The sequence below is a fragment of the Aulonocara stuartgranti genome (assembly GCF_965226115.1).
Source record: "Aulonocara stuartgranti genome assembly, chromosome: 12".
NCBI lineage: Eukaryota > Metazoa > Chordata > Actinopteri > Cichliformes > Cichlidae > Aulonocara > Aulonocara stuartgranti.
This window is the reverse complement of record NC_138948.1, coordinates 12,001,611-12,022,681: the sequence shown is the minus strand read 5'-3', so window position 1 is coordinate 12,022,681 and position 21,071 is coordinate 12,001,611. Positions and strand designations below refer to the sequence as shown.

General features: G+C 39.5%; 2 protein-coding genes across 5 annotated transcripts; both read left to right on the top strand.

The window, feature by feature from the left end:
* The first annotated feature begins 1,466 nt into the window (after positions 1-1,466).
* Positions 1,467-10,528, top strand: plpp5 (phospholipid phosphatase 5). Of its 4 annotated transcripts, none has more exons than XM_082553948.1 (8): positions 1,467-1,645; positions 3,177-3,317; positions 3,413-3,521; positions 4,507-4,597; positions 4,712-4,775; positions 4,863-4,987; positions 5,444-5,614; positions 6,634-10,528. In XM_082553948.1, exons 2-8 carry the CDS (start codon positions 3,247-3,249, stop codon positions 6,801-6,803), a joined length of 801 nt encoding a protein of 266 aa, XP_082410074.1. In that variant the 5' UTR covers positions 1,467-1,645; positions 3,177-3,246; the 3' UTR covers positions 6,804-10,528. The 4 variants fall into 4 exon arrangements, with proteins under 4 accessions (XP_082410074.1, XP_082410075.1, XP_082410077.1 ...); XM_082553949.1 differs by having other exon boundaries at positions 1,467-1,649; positions 3,183-3,317; XM_082553951.1 differs by having other exon boundaries at positions 1,468-1,645; positions 4,863-5,055; positions 6,634-6,744.
* Positions 10,529-11,754: 1,226 nt separating this feature from the next.
* cdc45 (CDC45 cell division cycle 45 homolog) lies at positions 11,755-19,646 on the top strand. Its single transcript, XM_082555095.1, has 18 exons — positions 11,755-11,997; positions 12,121-12,180; positions 12,571-12,663; positions 12,910-13,047; positions 14,657-14,803; positions 14,900-14,958; positions 15,044-15,092; positions 15,188-15,249; positions 15,339-15,389; positions 16,929-17,048; positions 17,162-17,293; positions 17,385-17,483; positions 17,564-17,725; positions 17,825-17,963; positions 18,045-18,128; positions 18,240-18,358; positions 18,880-18,956; positions 19,339-19,646. Exons 1-18 carry the CDS (start codon positions 11,947-11,949, stop codon positions 19,401-19,403), a joined length of 1,707 nt encoding a protein of 568 aa, XP_082411221.1. The 5' UTR covers positions 11,755-11,946; the 3' UTR covers positions 19,404-19,646.
* Positions 19,647-21,071: the final 1,425 nt, after the last annotated feature.

Here is a 21,071-nt window from a genome sequence, read left to right as displayed (position 1 = left end):
AAGGGGCAGATTTAAGCCTCTCAGTTATATACATATATAGAGTCTCAATCAACCCTAATCAGGCTGGTGCCTGATAACAAGATTTAACCAAAGTCATAAAGACCAAAAATTCATGACATTTCCTTAGCATTTTTATTTTGTTTTGTAAGGATGCAGTATCGTTTTCATCTTTCCCAAAATTCTATTTTTTATATTTATTTCAGTTAATAAAAACATTTTTAGTTTACACCTAGTATTAAGTTTCTGTTTAGTTTTATTTACTTATATTAATCTTGCTCTGGAGAATTATCGGGGCAATTATTTTTAAGTGTGTATTTTAATGAACTTTACCTTCTTGGTAACTGGTCCGGGACAACCATACAATGAGTGAAATGCTATTTCTCCTACCTCAATGTGCGGTAAAAACATATTAACAGGCAAAACACATAAAAATCCTAGAAATATAAACTGGGAAGCTTTGAATGGATGAGTATTTAATAAGTGGAGCTAAACTTATGCAAAAAGTGAAATATTTTACGAAGACGCAGCAGTAAAGAAACAAACATTTAGGCAATAAATCATGCAGACATCTTCTGTAACCTCTAGGTGGCCATTCGTAACGTGACGTGGCTTCTTGCATCCCACGTGTCAAGCAGGAAAAACTGATCTACGACAACTTCCGGTTTACAAAACATCAAGAAAATGTTTTTCTCCTTTGGAACGAACGTGGATCACCGTGAAGCATTTATATCATGAGTACATTACAACCCCCCATCCGAAAAAAAGTAAACGAAAAAAAAAAAAAAAATCAAAACAGCAGAAAAGAATTGTCCATCGAAAATTACTGAATTAACACTTTTATACCTTGATTAAAAATCAAATGTTACTAAATAACACACAGGGAAAAGGTAATAAACTGTCACCATACCTCAGTTTTATAATTGCTGGACATCTTTTTAATATACTTTTTAAAAAATGTACACAGTGAACTACACAATCGCAATTCTTCACTACAACTCGCTTTTTTAAAATCTATCTATCTATCTATCTATCTATCTATCGTAGCTCAAGAGATTACCTTCCGCCTTGTAATCGGAAGGTTGCCGGTTCGAGCCCCGGCTTGGACAGTCTTGGTCGTTGTGTCCTTGGGCAAGACACTTCACCCGTTGCCTACTGGTGGTGGTCAGAGGGCCCGGTGGCGCCAGTGTCCGGCAGCCTCGCCTCTGTCAGTGCGCCCCAGGGTGGCTGTGGCTACATTGTAGCTTGCCATCACCAGTGTGTGAATGTGTGTGTGAATGGGTGGATGACAGGTTGTGTAAAGCGCTTTGGGGTCCTTAGGGACTAGAAAAGCGCTATACAAATACAGGCCATTTACCATTTATCTATCTATCTATCTGGAGTACGACGGGACTTTGAGCCGCATTTAACTTAACACTTTCATTTTTAAGGCTTTTATTTTGACAGCTCACACCAGACGCGCGTGCGGTGTTCGTTAGCTTCACGCAGCGCTCCTTCTCCTCCTCCTCCGTGACATCCCTGTTTCTCTCAAATCTAAGAATACGCGACTTACACCTTCGGTAGACACAGAAGAGTTAGGGGCCTGCTTTATGTTACAAGAAGAGTAAACTATGAGGATAAAGAGGTAAAGAACAGCTTCCGGTTTAAGGTTAGTAGTGTTAATTTTTGTCAATTTGCTTGACAACGCGGAAATTCGGCCAGATGTCTATGGTGACAGACGTTGCTAGCTCTGCTTAGCTTAGTCTGCTAACGCATACTTTGTACAGATCACTTAAATAATAATTTCCCTCTGTACCGACGGCACTGATCATAATTCAATGCGTTTATGTTATATCCGGTCAAATGGAACCTCTTTAATATATAGAGCATCTGGAAGTGGAGGGCACAGTTGCAGCATGTTGGCCTTTATGCCAGATTTTAGACGTGGTCAGTGTAAATACTGAAGTAAACAGCCTTTTTATCTTTACCTGTATTTATCTGTGCGAACATACGATGTGTAAAGAGGGGGAGTCATCAATTTTATTTTATTTTTTGCATTTCTTTTAAAATAATAAGCTCAAACAGGCGCATTTGGCATCGTTTTGCCTGTGATTTCAAATGAATGGTGCACTCATGTATTTATTAAGATTACAAGATTATTTTCTCCTCCTTTAGACCAACACCAGATGTTAAGTGTCAAGATCATTTTACATACACCCCATTTTTATGGAGTCCCTTAAGATAGAGTTGTTTTTAACCTTGTGCAAATCAAGTTATTTGGCTTTTGAGAGCATTTTATTGTGGACACAAGTTACACAACGGTTTTTATCTTGTGCAAACAAGTTATTTATCTCTTCGAGCAAGTGATTATCTTAATCAAACAAGTAATTAGATAAAAAAAATATCACCTTACAGGACTTAGTGGGCTCCATATATTTACTGTAGTACAACGTTTATATTTGCTGTTTTTCTGTATATAGGATGTATAAATAATGTAAGTAGCTTTGCTTTAATGGTGATTATTTTGAGAAACTTGGAATTGTTACCTTTCGTGTGACGTTTCATGCCCTCATTTTGGTAAACGGGGTTATCTTTTAACTTAATTTCAAACGACGGGTGGTTGAACTGGAGGTGGTAGAGTTAAGATTTTTATTGGGAGTGATGGAATGGATTAGAAATAAGTACATCAGAGGGGCAACTCAGGTTGAGTGTTTGGAGATAAAGTTAGGGGTTAGACCGAGATGATTTGGGCATTTGCAGAGGAGGAATAGTGAGCATACTGGACAAAGGATGTTGAAGATGTAGCTGCCATGCAGGAGGAAAAGAGAAATACTTCAAAGGAATTTTCATGGGTGTAGTCAAGGAAATTTGGTGTGATAGAGGAGGATAGTAAGGATAAGGGGAGATGGAGGCAGGTGATTGGCTGTAGATGTTAAGGTTAAAACTAGACTTACAGCCCAAAATATTAACCAGTATCACCAGGAGGTGCCCAGGAAATAACTGTACCACCTCAACAGAATAAAGCAGAATAACTTCAGCTGTTTGTAATGCACATACTTGTAACTAAAGTATTTTGCATAAATCACTGAAACTATTTAAAAAAAAAAATCAATAATCTTCTCATCTATTTAGGTTTCATTGTTTTTCTTTCAACATCTAAATTAAAGTAAAACTAAAACTCAGCTCTCCATTGTCTTTAGTCCCAGTTAAGTTAAAAGATGGTGGAGTGAAGATGTTTGCTGTTGACTGACGTCCACTCCGAGAAACAAAATGAAGAGGAGGCTGCTGCGTGGTTTCCTGTCGGAAATTTCCATCCGGCTGGCGCTGTTGGTGGTGTTCCTGTAAGTTATCCCTGGGACAGGCACAACATCTGAATGCAAGCATTTTGTTTTATTGTGGGCAAACACCACCTTAACACCATTTGTGCTTTGCTCAGTGTGACGGAGCAGCTTCCTCCTTTCTACCGTGAGATTCAGGCAGAGGAGATGTGGCTGTATAAATTCCACCGCGTGGAGAGGGACCATGTACCCACCTCTCTTATGTTTGTGAGTATAGCTGTTTGATAAACTGGAATAAATAAAATCCCTCTGGTCATTTTTGTACTTTATTGGAACACGTTAACTTTCTGCTGTTTTGTAGGATCATTGTAAAGTTTCTTTTTAGGACCTTAACTCCCATAAGTTCATATTTCTGTGAGAAAAAATATTCATAATATATCATAACTCTCTGGATTTTTATTAGCTTTAAAATTAAACCGCATGATGGTTAATTTACATATTAAATGAACATCTTGTCTTTTTAGTTTAGATATGTTTTGATGCACATCAAGAACATAGCTATATGATCATGAAAATCTTTTGTTTACAGTTGTTGTTTGTTCTGATGACGTAGAGTTAATATTTACTGAGTGTGACTGAGCTCTCACAGGGGAAATCACTTTAAACAAGTCCAACACGTGGACAAAATCATAAAGTCCCCCTGTGACTCCAGAGGGGAGTTTTGAGACGTTTGATAAACTGGCTCAAAACTTTTAGAGGCGTGGAGTGTGGAGAAGAAATAAGTTTACCCAGTTTAACCAGTCTTGATTTCCTTAAAAACGGCTGGTCTATTATCCTGAAAGTTTTAGGAGTCCTAAAACATCAGCATAGGACGAAAGCTGTACTGCACAATGGGGTATTTGATATGTCCAATAATATGATTTTGAAAATGGTCTAAAAGGTCCTAGCAGCAAAAAATAAATAAAACTATGGAGAAATCTAGTTTAATTACCCCAAAACAGCCCCATGTTTTTAAATTCTACCAGTAAGCATATTTATGAGTTCTAAGTAAATCACCCACCATACAGCAGGTGTTGTTAAAGGGGTAAACTTTCCATAGAGGCTGTAAATGTGCTTTTCACTGCTGTAACGTTAGACATTTTAATATTGAATCTGTGGAGAGTTTTGTGTGTGTGTGTGTGTGTCCAGTCTCAGATGGAGAGGATTTACAATTATTATTGTTATGATCTCCTCTTTTGTTGATCTGTTACAGAGTGTGGCGGTTTGCACCCCGCTGATTGTAATCCTGGCTTTCACCTTCCTGAATAAGTTGGAGCGTGGTGATCTGAAGGAAGCCTCACTGGGTAGGAAACTCGTGCAAAAGAGCTTTTTGGTTTGTCGCATTTAAATGTGTGGGCTGGCTTTTTGAGTTGATTTATCTTTTTCATGATTCAGTTCTGTTTCCCCCTGTCATCCAGCTGTGACTCTGACTCTAGTGCTGAACGGAGTTTTCACCAATGTCATCAAACTTGTAGTTGGCAGGTAAGCATGTTACATTACATAGCACATTCAACTTTAACCAGAAGCTCCACATTTGTCCTCCATGTTCATTCTGTGTCACATCCTCAGGCCACGACCAGACTTCTTCTACCGCTGTTTCCCAGACGGTCAGATGAATCTGGAGCTGCGATGCAGTGGTGACCCAGATGTCATCATGGAAGGCAGAAAGAGCTTTCCCAGCGGGCATTCTTCCTGTAAGAGGCTGTTATGGTCAATTATGGCTGCAGAGCTGGTACATTTTCATCAGCAGGCAACAAGAAAAGTAAATGGAGGCACAGAGTGAGGCCGGGGGGCGTATATCTCAATGCACATGTATCCAAGTGTGTAATAGCCTTTAGGCTCTTATTTCATTGTTAGACTCATGCCTGAGTTATAGTACTGCCTTAAATCTATGAACATAAAAAAAAATCAGAAATGCAACTGCACATCTCAGTGAGGTAGACTTCCGCAGCTGAAGTCTCTCTGCCCTTTCAAGAAAGGGAACTGTATGAGATTTTTCAGCCTCTTAATAGCAGAGTAGTGCAGACCACATCATTAACTGGTGGGGATTCAGTGCAGTGCTATAATTTCAGCTCTGATTTCCCATTTTGTGGCATAAAACTTCCTCTGGCTCTATTTCATCCCTTCCGTTTCTTTCTCTTTCGTTGCAGTTGCCTTTGCAGGTTTGGGCTTCACAGCGCTCTACATTGCAGGAAAGCTGCGCTGCTTCACAGCAGCGGGCCAAGGCCGAGCGTGGCGGCTGTGTGCCTTCCTCACTCCTTTACTCATTGCAGCTGTGATCGCCCTCTCCAGAACCTGCGACTACAAACACCACTGGCAAGGTCTGTTAAATTTGCTTGGTCTGAACACTGCAAAATACTGTAAGTAGTTGGCTTTTTTAGCTGACAAATTTTGGGTACTATTTTAAAGACAAATCTCTATCAAACGCTTTTATTTATGAAGGTTATCCAGACTTAGCTGTCTGTATGCGAAAACGTAATTAGCCCCTTGTTAAGTTATGAATTAACTTGGTGAACAGTGGTGAACCTTCCCAGGAGTGGCCAGCCTACCAAAATTACTCCAAGATTGCATCAATGACTCATTGAAGAAGGTCACAAAAGAACCCAGACAAACATCTATGGATGTCTCTGGCAAGGTGAAAACCAACGCTGACCAAAAAGGACACAAAGTCTCATCTCACATTTGCCAAAAACACTTCTTGATGATCTCCAAGATTTATGTGAAAATATTCTGTGACAGTCGTGATTTTGACATTTTTGAGTCCCATTAAATCTTGAATAAAACTAACAGAGCATTTAGTAAAAAGAACGTCATAACAACAGTTAAACATGGTGGTGGTAGTGTGATGGTCTGGGGCTGCGTCAGGACCTTCACAACTTGTTGCAACTGATGGAAGCATGAATTCTGCTCTCTATCAGAAAATGTGAAAAAGGAAAGGTTTTGGAATGACCTACTCAGAATCTGGATTAAAACTGATTCACATCTGTCGCATGACCTTAAACAGGCTCCTCATCACTGAAAACCCTTCAATATGACTTAATTACAATTCTCCATAGAAGAGTGGGGCACATCACCTCCACAGCAATGTGAAAGACTCATTGTCAGTTATCATACATGTTTGATTGCAGTTCTTGCTGTGAAGGGTGGCAGCTTAGGTTTACGGGCAATGACTTTTTCACACAGGGCCAGGTAGGTTTGGGTAACTTATCACATTTGCATGATGAACCCAGGTGCTTGTGTTAGTTATGTCCATATATAGTGTATAATAGTGCATAATGTAAATAAGGGACTAATTTAGCAAAAGTTCTTATCCGTGTTGTTATGTGTCTCCTTTACGCAGATGTGCTGGTGGGGTCTCTGCTGGGTCTCGCCTTCGCCTGGCTGTGCTACAGGCAGCACTACCCTCCCCTTCGGGACCCAGACTGCCACAGACCTCTGCGTCACAGAGAGACTGTTCCTGCCGCACAGGAGCGCAAGCTGGCCAACTCCACCTACATCCTGCCCATGTAGAAAAGCTGTAACTGCATTTTCCTCTTTGCTGGTGTCATTTAAACTGAGTTGCACAGTAATCCATGTAATACTGTTTTTTCACTCTTTAGGGCTGGGCAGCATATCGGTATTTAAGTTGATCATTAATCATTGTCTATGTATTCTCTGGGTTTTCTTTTTGTAGAGGGAGACATGATACACAGTTTCTTTTCTGGAATGAATTTGCATCAATTACCGATTCAAATTTTCTCCTACATTGTTTCTGAAACCCTTGAGAGCTACACTAGCACATTAGCAGGTGTCTAGCAGGTTTCTAGTCCCGTAATTACCCAGCAAACAGGTCAAAAGAGGTCGCAGTACGACCACAAAAACTAAACCGTAGACAGACGTATGTCAGTGTTGTCTCAACGCAGAATAGAGGCAAGGTCAGACAGCCTCTTGTAAAGTGAGGAATAACAAATCGGGTTACTGCAAAAACACTTTATATTTTTACAGTTTTCTGCATCTAAACTGTATTTCATTTGTGGCACAGTGAAGTTTATGCATTGAACTTTTACAATTATCTCCTCCCTGTCCTCGATGTCAGTGTCATAGACTCAGGAACGCTCAGGAAAAGAAAGAGGTCACACGACATGATTATTTTTTCTCCTGATTCCTCCTCTCGAGACACTTTTTTGTTTTATTCTCATCAATAAGGAGATAGTGGGGAAAAAAATCTTGAACACAAGCTTTCTCTTACCAGAAAGTCTAACAATGATGTCCGGTAACCTCATGTGTTTTTCCAACTGTGACTTGATGTCTGAAAATTCCGCTGTGACAGTTATTCAGTATTGAAATGTTTGCTGGGTACAGATGGGGTATCTCATTATCATGATGCTGTTCTCCAGCCCAGCTCTGCACACTCTGTGTATTGTGCCTATAGATCACATACTTTACTCACAACAGCTGAGCAGGTTATCTACACAGCCACTGTACAAACAGTCCACCACTCATCAGTCTCTGGCTCAGCTGCTGTGAAAGAGTTTCTCATGTGAGAATCACTTTGTGATTGTTTTGTAAACTTGCAACTTTGTAAAGACGCAGGATTGAGGCTTAAAGGGAAGCTAACCGCACTCTGAGGTTCATTTCTGTGCATAGACGCCTCCTCTGGTGAGAAGAATCGAAACTCAATGCCTGAGGATTTTTCACCATCTGTTTCAGTCTTTGTGGTTTTGGAGCTGGCTCAGGCTTAAACAAACACTGGGAGCAAACATCAGTTTGTTAGGGGTCAAAGTCCTTGACTGTCCTTTCTGTTCACAGTTCAAAATAGCACAAACACACCTAGTAAAACCTCAGAGAAACATGTTATGACATGATGACACAGACAGTAAGATGTGATTAAATGATCCAGTGTAATGGAACTTTTGAGCTTAGATGCTACTGACCACCAGACCATGTCTCTCTTGGGGTTACTGGGTAAAACTGCATCTGTCATGATGCCTGTTATAGCATATCACAACACTAAGATACTTTGTGGTAAACATTTTGTTGTTTTTGATAAGGAATTGGGTAAAGACACAGGATTGTCTTTGTTATACCTGCAAATTAAGAATGTGAAATTAACTTTATGCTGCCATAAAGTGCAGTGGCAGCAACAGCCTTTCAGTTTAAACAGCCTGGCTTGATGTTGGCTGGTCCCACGATTAAATCATAGCTAACAACGAGTTAAATATTACTTTGACTTTCCCATCTTTTCTGTGGTGTTTTGATGCTTTGATGATGTAAAACTTTGAAAAAAAGTCAATACTTTATAGGTAAAACCTTCTTAAATTGCTGAGCACTGTTGTTAAAACAAAAGTGCAATTAATAGGGACTATTTTCAGCTGCGGATGAATACACATATAACATTCCAGTAGTTTTTGGACAGCAGTGAAGCTCTGTGGCACAGAGGAAAACAGTATTTGTTTTGGTTTTGAGCATATATTGGGTTTAGTGATTAAAAGTATATAACACCTCCAAGTGATTCTGTTAAATGAACTTTCAGGAGTGCAAACAACTAAGCACTCCTCTTGCATTTAAAGCCAAGTTCACGTAAACATATTGATCACGCTTGTTTATTTTTACTTTATCGAATGCTTTAAAACTTTCTGTCTTCCTATAATATATGTTCAATGTTTCCATTTATTGATTTTTAAAAAAAAACAAAACTTCTCTGTAAAAAGTCCTCCACGATATTAACATCCTGATGTAGCAGTGCTGCTTTACGCTTCTCAGTTTTTCCAGTGCCTGCTTTGCTTTAAATGATAAAATCATCTCTGGTGTAACAGGACAGCTCAGCCAATCACGTTATTCCAAGTCACCGTAACTGTAAAGCGAGTTAAACGAGTCTTCTCAGGCTTACTGTAGATGGGGTACTGTAGGTACTGTTTTAACCTCTCCAGGCGATGGTGCTACCCTCCCAGTGCTCCTGCTGGCCAGGTTTTTCTCTCCAGCATGTAAACTCATCGATCGTAATCTGAGACATTTAACGCTACAATTTGTGGTTTGGGCGTATTTTGAGTTTTTATTTATTTAATGTATATTTTTTTCTGTTTGTGTGTTGAACCGGCCAAAGTTTTGCATGGTTAACCCAAGCATAAAAGCAGCTGGATCTCAGTGGTTACAGACCAAACTTGGCATAAAGAAAGCGGATAATTTTTGTGCCTTTGTTTACTATGTTCCTCTCAGTTCATGAATGAAGTGTATGCTGCATGTTATGGTGTATGCTCTCTGTCATGTAACCTTTTTTTTTTCCTTCCTGAATCTACGTTTTGTTTGTTTGATTGTTTCCAGTGTATTCACTTGTAAACAAACAAATATGGCATGCTGCATTTTTTTTTAACCTCAGAAAGAAACGTGTCATTTCTTTTTACTCAGTGGATTAATTGTTGGTGGAGTCAAAAGTGAAGACGTGTGTGGATAATGTCAAAAAAAATTTTAAAAATGAGACAAGAGGAGAGAAATCGTATCTGAATTTCTTTGACAGATGTTTTGGGGGTACTTGTTTACTTTTTGGGGAATGCAGGAGTTTACTTGAATTTTTAATATTTGTAACTTTAGAAGTGGTTAGGATGAAAATGGGAGCAAAGTTGTGGGTAAACTTTGAAGGTGTGACTCACCCTGAAGTCGGACATACAAATCTTCCCTCCGGCCTGTAGTGCTGTCTATAATCTTAAATAAAATGGAGCTAAATGTCCATAGTAAAAGAGAAAAATCTGAATTTTAAAATGTATTTTGAGGAACTCTAAGCAACAGGATTCAAGCACCCTAAAGGCAAAAACATTTCTACAGCTGATTTTTCCCAATCTGACCAACTCGTACTAGAATTGTCTTGATGAATAAACAAGGAAAAATCTGTAAGTTCAATGTTTGGGGTGAACTGTCCCTTTAAGGCAAAAAAAAAAAGGTCATTAGGCTGCTGCTTTTTCATAAAATCATGCATGTTTCACACATATTTTTTTGCCTCCATCCATTCTATTAATTTATGTAATTTCAGGGCATTCAGAGTGATGTTGGGGGATTCTGCTGAGACTTTCCTGTTTGCTTTGTTCATGCCATGATCGTACAGCTCATTCTGCTTATGTGCTGTTTGTGTTGTGATGCTTTTAATGAATCTCCCCATGACACTGAATGATCTCTTGTCCTTTCCATGTTTTCTTTGGAGTCAGCAGTCCTGGTTTTGAGTTTGTATGTGATGATGGATGATTAATAAATGAGGTTAAAACGCATGTGCATATCAAATTATGGCGCACCAGTATTTGTAGATGATGTATTGGGAGGTAATCTCCCGGACATTGTATGTATTTACATATTGTGTGTGGTAATAATTCAGATTTTTAAACCTCTAATCAAAACTGTAACCTGTGCCACCTCTCTTTTTGTAGTTTTTCACCTATTATAATCAAACTGAAGCATGTAGTTCTGCTGGAAATTATTTTAATGTATTTCAAGTAATGACTTCGCAGGGTAATGGACAGTTGGTGGGTGGATAGTTTAGCAGACGTTAGGGTGTGTAAATCAGATTCAGGTGGTGACACAAATAAACAATTGAACGCACCTTTTTTTAAATAATAGAATTCAGTTCAACTTGTTTTGTGAGTTTGCGGGAGAAGTTTTCTTTCAAGGCCTTTTGCCAGACAAGCTCATGAGATACATTTATATACTATTCAAGTGGAAAGGGGTTGGGCAAAATCCTTTCCAATATGTTTTAATCTAAATCAAGTACTTTTTAAAATTTCAGTCTATCACAGCTTTTATCATTAAAGTCTAAAAATGTGTGATTAATGCCACTTTTATAGCTATGCCAATGAAAACATCTTTAATAGTACATACTTGTAAAGTGTGTGTCACTACTGCGCTCCAGGTTTACATGAATACATTTATACTTGGTTAAGTGAACCTCTCATATAAATTCACACAATTTCTGTTATTGTAACCACACGGTGGAAAACTACAATTTTGTGAATGTGTGAAGTGTGTGCATAAGTCATTGTTTTAGCATTTTTACAGTTAGACTTAAAACAGTATGGTACAGAAATCATAGTTGTGAGGTTTTTGTGTTTTTTATTAAATTGTTTTCCTATGTCTTTGCAGTCAGGGAATAAACAAAATAATCATTCTGACACACAGAAAACTGATTAGATCTTTCTCCAAAATATAGAGGTAGAGAGAGGTTACCATCTATAATTGTTTATATTATTATAAATTCACCATTCAGGTAATATAAATGTAAACACTAATGTTAAAATAATATTGTGTTCTTAATAAAGTCTAAAGGAGTTTACACATATTATAAAAACATCGTTATGACATTTAAATAAATTAATAAATATTTCAAAATCGATATAAATAAAGCTATAACTTTATTTCAGCTCTCTTTAGTTCCAGTACTGCTTTGTTTCCTCAACCTGGTAGGCGGGACTTCCAGCGTTGACGTTGCTGATTTTCTTCTATCTGATTGGTCGGGAGTGACGTGTAGATTTGGCGCCACATTTCCAACAGGGAACAGAGCGGCATCGCTGTGTGTGTATTGTCAAAGCTCCGAGCCTGACAGCAAGCCAAAATAACCCGCAGTTTATGCCACCTCAGGGTGATTCGATTAGGCTCGTCTTATTTTAATAGTTTTAATCGACTGACTTCTCTGAAAATGTTCATCGCGGACATAAGAAAGGATTTTTATGAAGTTGTCGCCAACCAGGTAAGGCTAACTCTAACATTAGCCAACATTGCCTAGCAGCTAGGAAACTTAACATCTGAAATCGCAAACTGAAATCGCAAACTGAAATCGCTTACATTATAAACCTTCTCGTGCTACTTACAGAGAGTCGTGCTCCTGGTGGCACCAGACATTGACGCTCTCTGCGCCTGTAAAATACTGCAGGTAAGACAATAAAATGTTAGCAAGCGGCAGCTCCTGTAGCCTTTGCGTGCACAGTTTTTGACTGTTTTTCCACTGTTGTTTTGCCTCTCTTGTTCTAGTGGTTTTTGTGCATGATGACGAACATTTGCGCTCTTAAACTAAGGTCATTGTAGAGGGTAAACAGAGAGCATGCTGATTAAATACTTCCAGTTATTATGGACTTTCGGACACCCAACCGTACTGTCATAATGGGGAGGTTACCATCTGTTCATGCATTAACTGGGAATATTTAAAAGTACTGACAGTAGGTTTCAGTAAGTGCTGTTGCGGTTTATGGAGCTTTTTTGACTTTTACTGTGTTCAGAGTAATTATAAGCTGATGTAAACACTGACTGTTTGTGTCTTCACTAGGCCTTGTTTCACTGTGACCAGATCCAGTATACACTTGTGCCAGTTACAGGCTGGCAGGACCTTGGCACTGCCTTCCTTGAACACAAAGAGCAGGTATACTTAAATAAGACCAGAAGGCTGTGCTGTAAAGCGAGATTGACGTTAACACGTTATTTCAAGCCAGTATGAAGGTGCTTTTAGCTTTTTGAGATCACCATGGAAACCTTTGCTTTTTTATGCGTTTCTGCTTGAGAACCTGAAGTGGAAAGCTTTGTAGTACACTACTCTGAGCCTGCACATGAATATATGACAGTAAACACTGAACCTTATATATTGTGTTGACTGATTTTTGTGCTGCAGTTTCGATACTTTGTTCTCATCAACTGCGGAGCAAATGTTGACCTCCTTGAGATGCTGCAGCCAGATGATGACTCCATCTTCTTCATCTGTGACACTCACCGGCCTGTAGATGTGGTCAATGTCTACAATGATACCCAGGTGATGTGCAATGGTTTGCTAATTCGGGCTATATCCCCCACTAATAAGTTCACATAGGTTCACAGGCTAGGGTCTACCCCACAGAGCCTCAGAGTAGCACAGGGATTCACTCAAGGCATGAAGTCTGAGAAGAGAAGGATCAGATGGAGTCAGGCCTGTAAGACTCAGCTCAGTGGCAGAAGTTTGATGAGGATGCGGACCCTACAGCTAAAGGGGATGTAAAAATGAGGTTTCGAACCACGATGACCATGATAGGGAGCATGATAGTGGAGACGTTTGGAGTGTAAGAAAAAAGAAGGGCCAAGTTGATGCATTATTTTAAAGCAGAAGGGGGGGAAAAACAGTTCTGTATATGTGAATTAAAAAAAAACATCTTCTCACATCATCAGTCTCATCAGTTTGTCTCAAGAGCCAAATAACAACACACACATTTCCTCCAATTCTATTTGGCACTGTGTATAATCTGTCCACCGGTATGTGTGTGTTTAACAATATTAACCACTAGTTTGCCTGTAGAGCCAGGCTCTTCAGGTGTTTGTCACCATTGCTTAGTCCACAGGGGAATAGGCAAGATAAAAAATTGTAAAACCTTTACAAGCATCAAAGTCCAAAACTTTTGAAATACTTGTTGTTAAAATAAGTCCAAAATACATGAATCGACCATCTTTGCTCCACATTCTCTCCAGCATGCCGGTGAAGTGCCTAGCTAGTTAGGTATAAGATTTTTTTAAATTTCTGTGACTGATAATGTCCAGCGGGCAAAGTTAGCGTAGGGGCCTTTAAATATGTAGATAAAGTCTCCTTTTTGCCCATCAGAACTACAGATGGAAGTACTCTTGTGCTATTGTGCTGTACTGTATTTGCAATCTGGTACAAAACATCAAATAGTTCATTATCTTTATGCATTTCACTGTAAACAATGATCCATTTGCACCTGAAGTTCAAGATTAACAATACTCTGTGAAGGTTCTCAGTCATCCAGGTCATCGTAGTCAAAGGAGCTTGCAAAGAAAAGCGTCTGGACTTCTTTAAGTTGCTTGAAGACATTTCACCTCTCATCCGAGAAGCTTCTTCAGTTCTAAGGTCAAATGGTGGAGAGTCCCAGATATAAACCTAGTGGGAGTGACCCCCCACCGAGGGACAAAAGGACCCCCTGATGATCCTCTAATCGCCTGAGCCAAGGTGGGAAACTGGGCGTGGGTCCCAATCAGCCAGAGTTTCGGGTGTGTTCACTGTGAAACCTGGCCCCACCTTATCATGCGAATTCCTGAGGTCAGATGGCCCAGGATGTGAGTGGGCGTTAAGGCGTCTGGGAAGGGATCTCAAAACTGGATTATAGATGGCAGAGAGTTGGTGTCGTAAACCACCGCCTCTGTTCAAAGATGGTCGCTCACAGTGGACATAGATGGCTTCTTTTACTCCTCTTTCAAACCATCTGTCCTCTCTGTCCAAAATGTGAACATTGGCATCCTCGAAAGAGTGTCCTTTATCCTTAAGATGCAGATGGACTGCTGAGTCTTGTCCTGTGGAGGACAATACTCCCTTAACAATACTCCCACTTGTTTGTGGAAGTGAGCGTTACATTAACTCTCTGTCTTCTGCTCAACAGATTAAGCTGCTCATCAAACAGGATGACGACCTCAGCGTGCCGTCGTATGACGATATCTTTCGAGATGAAGATGAGGAAGGAGAAGACTCTGGAAATGAGAGCGATGAAGGCTCAGAGCCGTCTGGGAAACGCAGAAGATTTGATGAGGTACGTATTAAACTGAGTCGGTGCTGCCCGCAGGGATGAACTGGTAGCGTGAACTGTAAAGGCTATTACATTGGGGCTGTGGTCCTGTGTTTGCAGGGGGCTGTCGAAAGGAGAATTGAAAGGCAGCGAGCCAAGAGGGAGTGGGAGGCTCGAAGGTGAAGTGTTTTTACTTAGTTGTTTGGTTCTTTCTGTGCACAGCACAACAGTTGAATGCATGCTTACCTTTCATTAATTTCACAGGAGGGAAATCCTGTTTGACTATGAGCAGTATGAATATCACGGCACCTCGGTGAGTTTTGACAACCTCACATAAGTAATATAAGAACATTAATGTTACCTGAATTTCTGAATGAACTCCTGAATTTTAATTTGTTTTCCTGTCAGGCTGCGATGATGTTTTTTGAGCTTGCGTGGGTTTTGACTAAAGATACCAAGGATATGCTGTGGTGAGCTTTCTGAGGAGATCTTTCATGGCAAACAATCTTGAAATACAGTTTATACGGTCTGTTAGATGTGCACTGCTTCTTCTTTGCAGGTGGGCCATCATCGGGCTGACAGACCAGTGGGTTCATGATAAAATCACAAAGTAAGGATGCCCTCAGTTTTACAAAACTATTATCAAAACAATTATAAACCAATTTCCCAAAAGCTCAGGACACTGAAAAATGTAAATAAAAGCTGAAAGCAGTTGCTGTCAAACCATTTAAAACCTTAAATCAGTCAAAATCTGAGAGTATTTATTTATTTATTTTTAATGAAAGCATGCAAAGTTTTCATCTTGTACTATGGAAATTTTGAGACTTACTGGCTTGCAAATTACATAAGGTTGATACTTCTTGGGGCTTTTCTTTTCCAGCTCACTCATAACTCATTTTTTTCTGGGTAAAACTGACTTTTAAGCTCCTTTACACCATCCACTCCAGTTATAAAAATCTGAAGCCAAAATGTCGTTTTTGTCCAGAACCAATTTTAAGCTGTTTAGGTGTTGTGGGATATAACATAATCCCAAAGACAAAACTGCACCAATTTGTCTGTCAAGCTGACAAAACTTCAAAAAGGCTAAACAAGGATCGTGTCACCATGTGAGACAGGTGGCTTTTATATCAGGGGTGTAGAAAAAGCTGAGCCGTACTGTTGAAATTGCACAAATTTTCTTACACTGAGATATTGCAATGATTGAATGTGGAGTTACATTTCTTTACACTGACACAAAGGGGAATTTTAGCTGGTGAGGTCCATTTAAAATCAAAGTAAGCTGTTTGTGGCCTGTGATGTAAAATGAGTTTGACATCCCTGGAGAAGATCTCTTTTTTATCCATATTTTGTCTCTGTACGAGATTCCTTCTGTGCTTTTTTGTGGACATAAAAAATTTTTTTTTTATATATTTTTTAAATTATTTATTTTATTTATTTATTTATTTTTTTAAAGCATTTCAGGTCTGAAAATTTCACATAGTTCTGCGCCTGTGATGTTATGAGGGCTCGAAATAAGGTGCCAAATTTTGACCCAATGCTGTGCACTTTGAGTGTCGTGACTCAGTTTGAGTTTAATATATTAAAGTTTAAAAAAAAAAAAAAACATCAGCAGATTCTCATGAAAATTGCTTTCCTTGTCTTACTTGATATATAAAAAAAGAAATCAGTTGCTTAACAAATTGGCCCTCCTGGAGATATTATTGGACTGGAAGCAGACAAGTTCAGCACATGGACTCGTTAGCGATGGAGCCATGCTCGTGCAGAATGTGCTTGAGCACTGACTTACTGAAATGGGGACGATGATGCCTCAGCTGAAGGATGTGTTGTTCGGGAATAATGGATATCACAGATATGTCACTTGGCTATATCATGAGCAGTGTTGCACCCCTCATGCTGAACTGTGCTGGTGACCTGCATCCAAAAAGAGGTTTAAATTGTGACGGTTCAGACCACAGGTTTCCACTTCACCTTTAACCCTTACTGTTCAAATATAATATTTCAAAGATTTACCAGTCATTGCACTTTGGGTTCTGTCTGAAATATAAATACAAGGAACCTTTGTGTAAACTGATCTCTCTTTTTTTTCTTTTATATTTCTGCTGAGTTATTATTATTTTTGTCTGCCTCGCTTCTTTTTTTTCTTTTTTAGTATGAAGTATGTAACCGACATCGCCACTATGCAGCGACACGTTTCCCGACATAACCACCGAAACGAGGATGAGGAGAACTCGCTCTCGATCGACTGTATGAGGATCTCCTTTGAATACGAGTATCCTTAACTCATCTGCCTTGTTGCCTTTTACAGATCTTTATGTTCCACCTGATTTCTGCCACACAATTGCTAAAAATTACTGAAAGTCAGAGCCTTAACTGTCTCTTCAGTCTTCGTCTTACCCTTTACCAGCACTGGTCTCTGTATGAGAGCATTTATAATTCCTGCTACACTTCCTGCAGCTTCAAGCTCTGGACCTTAAATGGCCAAAAGAAACTCCAGGAGTTTTTAGCAGACATGGGGTAAAGTGCTTTCTAATCCATGCTTTGTGTGTTAACAAACTTCCTCTTTTTGTTGAGCCGGAATTTGTTTGAAATAAAATTTGTGTTACAGACTGCCGCTGAAACAAGTGCGTCAGAAATTTAACTCCATGGATATGTCGATCAAAGAAAACCTGAGGGACGTCATTGAGGAGTCCTCCAATAAATACGGGTATGTATTTGAATGGCAACCACTGACTGCTCATCCAGTCTGCTTTTCCCTGTTCTACTCCCATTTCTCCTCTTCATCAGTATGAAGGACATCCGCATCCAGACGTTTGGCGTTCACTTCGGCTTTAAGAACCGCTTCCTGGCCAGCGACATGGTGCACGCTACTGCTGCCTTGCTGGAGAGTGCTGAGAAAGACGACAGCGAGACTGACAACTTCATCAAGGCTCTCGATGCCCTTTCTAGGTGTGCAAAGGAAACTAAGTTCACTCTTCAAAGACTTAATTTGCTCACATTTCCTTTAAAAATGTCGTCTTTTTTTTTTCTTTTGTTTTCTCTGTGCAGGAGCAACATCGATCGTCTGCATTCGGGTATTGCGCTAGCGAAGAAGAAGCTGATTGCCATCCAGCAAACGGTCGCCAGCTGCATCTGCACCAACCTCATCCTGTCGCAGGGACCCTTCCTCTACTGCTACCTCATGGAGGTGCGAGTGTTTGGATGCCTGAGATGTGCATGCTTTCAATTTTATTTAGCCATATATCCTATTCACATCCTCTCTTTGTAGGGAACACCTGACGTGAAGCTGTTCTCCAAGCCCATGGCGCTAACGCTGCTCTGCAAGTACCTCCTGAAGGCTTTTGTCCATTCGGTGAGTGTCTGAACGCTATCGGGACTGATTCACAATGTAGACAGAGGTTCACTGAAATCATAGTTATTCAAGTCTCTCTGCTCTTTCACTCACGGTGTCTTGGCCAATTAGACGAGAAATAAACGCTGCAAACTGCTCCCGCTCGTCATGGCTGCCCCCAAGGATGTGGAGAAGGGAACTGTCATTGTTGTGGGAATCCCACCAGAGTCTGAGACGTCCGACAAGAAGAAGTAAGTTTCTCAGTTTATGATTTCTCTCCTTCTCAACCTGCATCTCTGGTTAACCTGATTAGCTGCTTTTTGAAAGAGATCAGAGTCCACAAATCTCGGCAGGACCTAATCTCAACAACTCAGAGCCTGCTGGAGATGTACGGATATAAAAGTTTACCAATGTGAGCTGATTTTTGTCCATGCAATGCTCTAAAAGTCAAAACCAGAGTCTTCAAGTGGTCTCTGAGGTTAATGGTGAGCCTGTGTATGTGATATGTGAGAAGAGTTATAAGTTAGAAGCCTTGCAGCAGCGTTCTGAACAACCTGCAGACGTTCCAGGTTCTGTTAAGACGAGCAAATGCTGAATTATAATATTTCAGACACAATTAAATAAAGGCGTGAATATTTTCCAGTTCAGAGCATGACACAGTGGGACTCAAATAACAACTAGTGGCTCTAATTTATTTCCTTTTCACATTTTTCTACCAGTATACAACAATATTGCCTCATTTCCTCCTCTGCGTTTGTTTTTGCCCTTTTAGTTTCTTTGGTCGTGCATTTGAGAAAGCTGCAGAGAGCACGAGCTCCAGGACTCTTCACGACCACTTCGACACTTCAAGTAAGACACAGTAAAGTGTTGTTTGTTTGGTTTTTTTTGCTGCTGTGCAGACAGTCAGTGAATTTGCTCTTGCATGTCTGCAATGTGGCCACTAGGTGGCAGCCTAGTCTTTGTTTAATGTGCAGTCTGTTTGTCTTGCCATTCTCACCCAAACTTTCAGTTGTGATGCTGTTACTCAGGATTTTTAGTTTAATCTGTCATGTCTCATGTGTGAAAGAATATTTTAGAATATTCTGCTCATTCCCATCTAAAATATTTATCCAGTTCACCATCATTTTAAAAATCGCAAGCAAAAAAACTCCTCCCGGGATGTCAGACCGCTGCTGGATGATTTGTCCTGTTGGCATGTTTTTCTTTCTTATCTGTGTTTTTCTTTCTGCAGTAATTGAACTGAAGACTGAAGACAGGAGCAAGTTTCTGGATGCGCTCATCACTCTCCTTTCATGAGAAACTGAAGCTCTCCCAGAGCGACAGATCAGCTGCTGGTCACATGTGTCAGGCGTGTAAAATGTCACCAGCACCAGAACTTTATCCTTGGTTTTGTTTTTTAAGGTTTTAAGTGGTTTTTATGTGTATATTGTACAGTGTTTTTGTAAATGTGTTGTTTTAAATTTGTCTTTTATTCCTGAATGTGAGAAGTTTTAAGTCATTCACATTTTAAACATGTTTAATAAATCATTTTATAGAATGGAGACGCGTTGATTTTTATGCCTTTTTTTATTTTTATATGATCAGGCATTATTAACTTCTTCTTTTTTTTATACTTTTGCAGTATTTAATATTTTTTACCTTATCTAATGTATGACCAGAAAATCCCACATTCTTCACGTGTCATTTGTTGAACTTTTAGCATGTCTTGGCTTCACTGCGGCCTGAGAGAAGTCAGCTGTTTATCTCAAAGCCTGGCCGGCTTTGCTTTCTTTTTCCTGAGAAGATAAACAAAAAAAATTACGTGAGGTAAGTTTTTGTGTAAATTTTGCAGAATGGCAGTTTTGAATACCAAAATAGTTTTTAGTCTCATATTTGCTGCAGTGGAGGATGTTAAGGTAAACAGTGGTATTGTCAGGAGGGCGTGCACATCACCTTGGTTTAACTCAGTATCTGCGAGTCATGCTTTAAATAACTCAAGGCATAATTTTAAATGAGAACCCATAAAGGTGTCCTTAGTTGCCATATTGTAGTTGTAGTATATACAGAGACTGACGGGTATATTGGTATTTAGAATCAGCTTTAACGTTCAAGTACACATACAAGGACTCGGGCTATTTATGCTCACTTCTCAGTGAAAGAAGCATTTACTTTCACTTGACTGTCAACAGACAGTAGTACATTGCATTATTTATTTTTAATAATAATAAGAGTTTGTTATATTACAACAGTTGGGTGAGTTTGTACACTGCATAAACAGAGGAAACAAGAGTTTTTTAAAAAAAAAAGCAAAATGTTTGTGTCAGAATAAAGCGCAGGCAAATATTTAACAGTAAGAAACTCTGGAAATAATGACAACTTTAATACGGCAATTATTGTTAAAAAAAAAAAAGATGTACCAACTAATAACAAATTCTACTATTGCAGTATTTTGTGGTTATTTAACTCAAACTACACATTTAAAGACTTTCAAATCGTATGTGAAACTTTTTACGTATTACTGTTAATGCTTCCATAGGAGCAGCCAGGTGCCCCTAATCAAATGCACTTTAATACCTAACTGTGCACACCTTTATAAGCAGAGATGTATTAGTTTGATGGTCTGCAGCATTCAGGTAAAACATCAGGAATGAGAAGCCCAATAGTCTGAGATGGGTTATATGGCCAGGTGAGAAGCTTTAACAAGAGGAAAATTGTCAAGACAGTACAATTAAAAAAAAGACTGAACAAGAATGGTTTGTTTGAAAAGATGTGCAGGAGAAAGCCTGCTTTCTGGAAAGAATGATGGCAGGAAGACTTAGGTTTGCAAAGACTTGTGCAACAATGTCCTTTGGACAGGTAAGAGCAAAGTGAAGATGTTTGGCTGTACTGCAAACATGCACAGGGCCATGTTGGGAGACAACCAAACATAATATTAGCACAATCAACTCGTACCAACTGTCGAGCACAGTGGTGGAGGGGTGATGA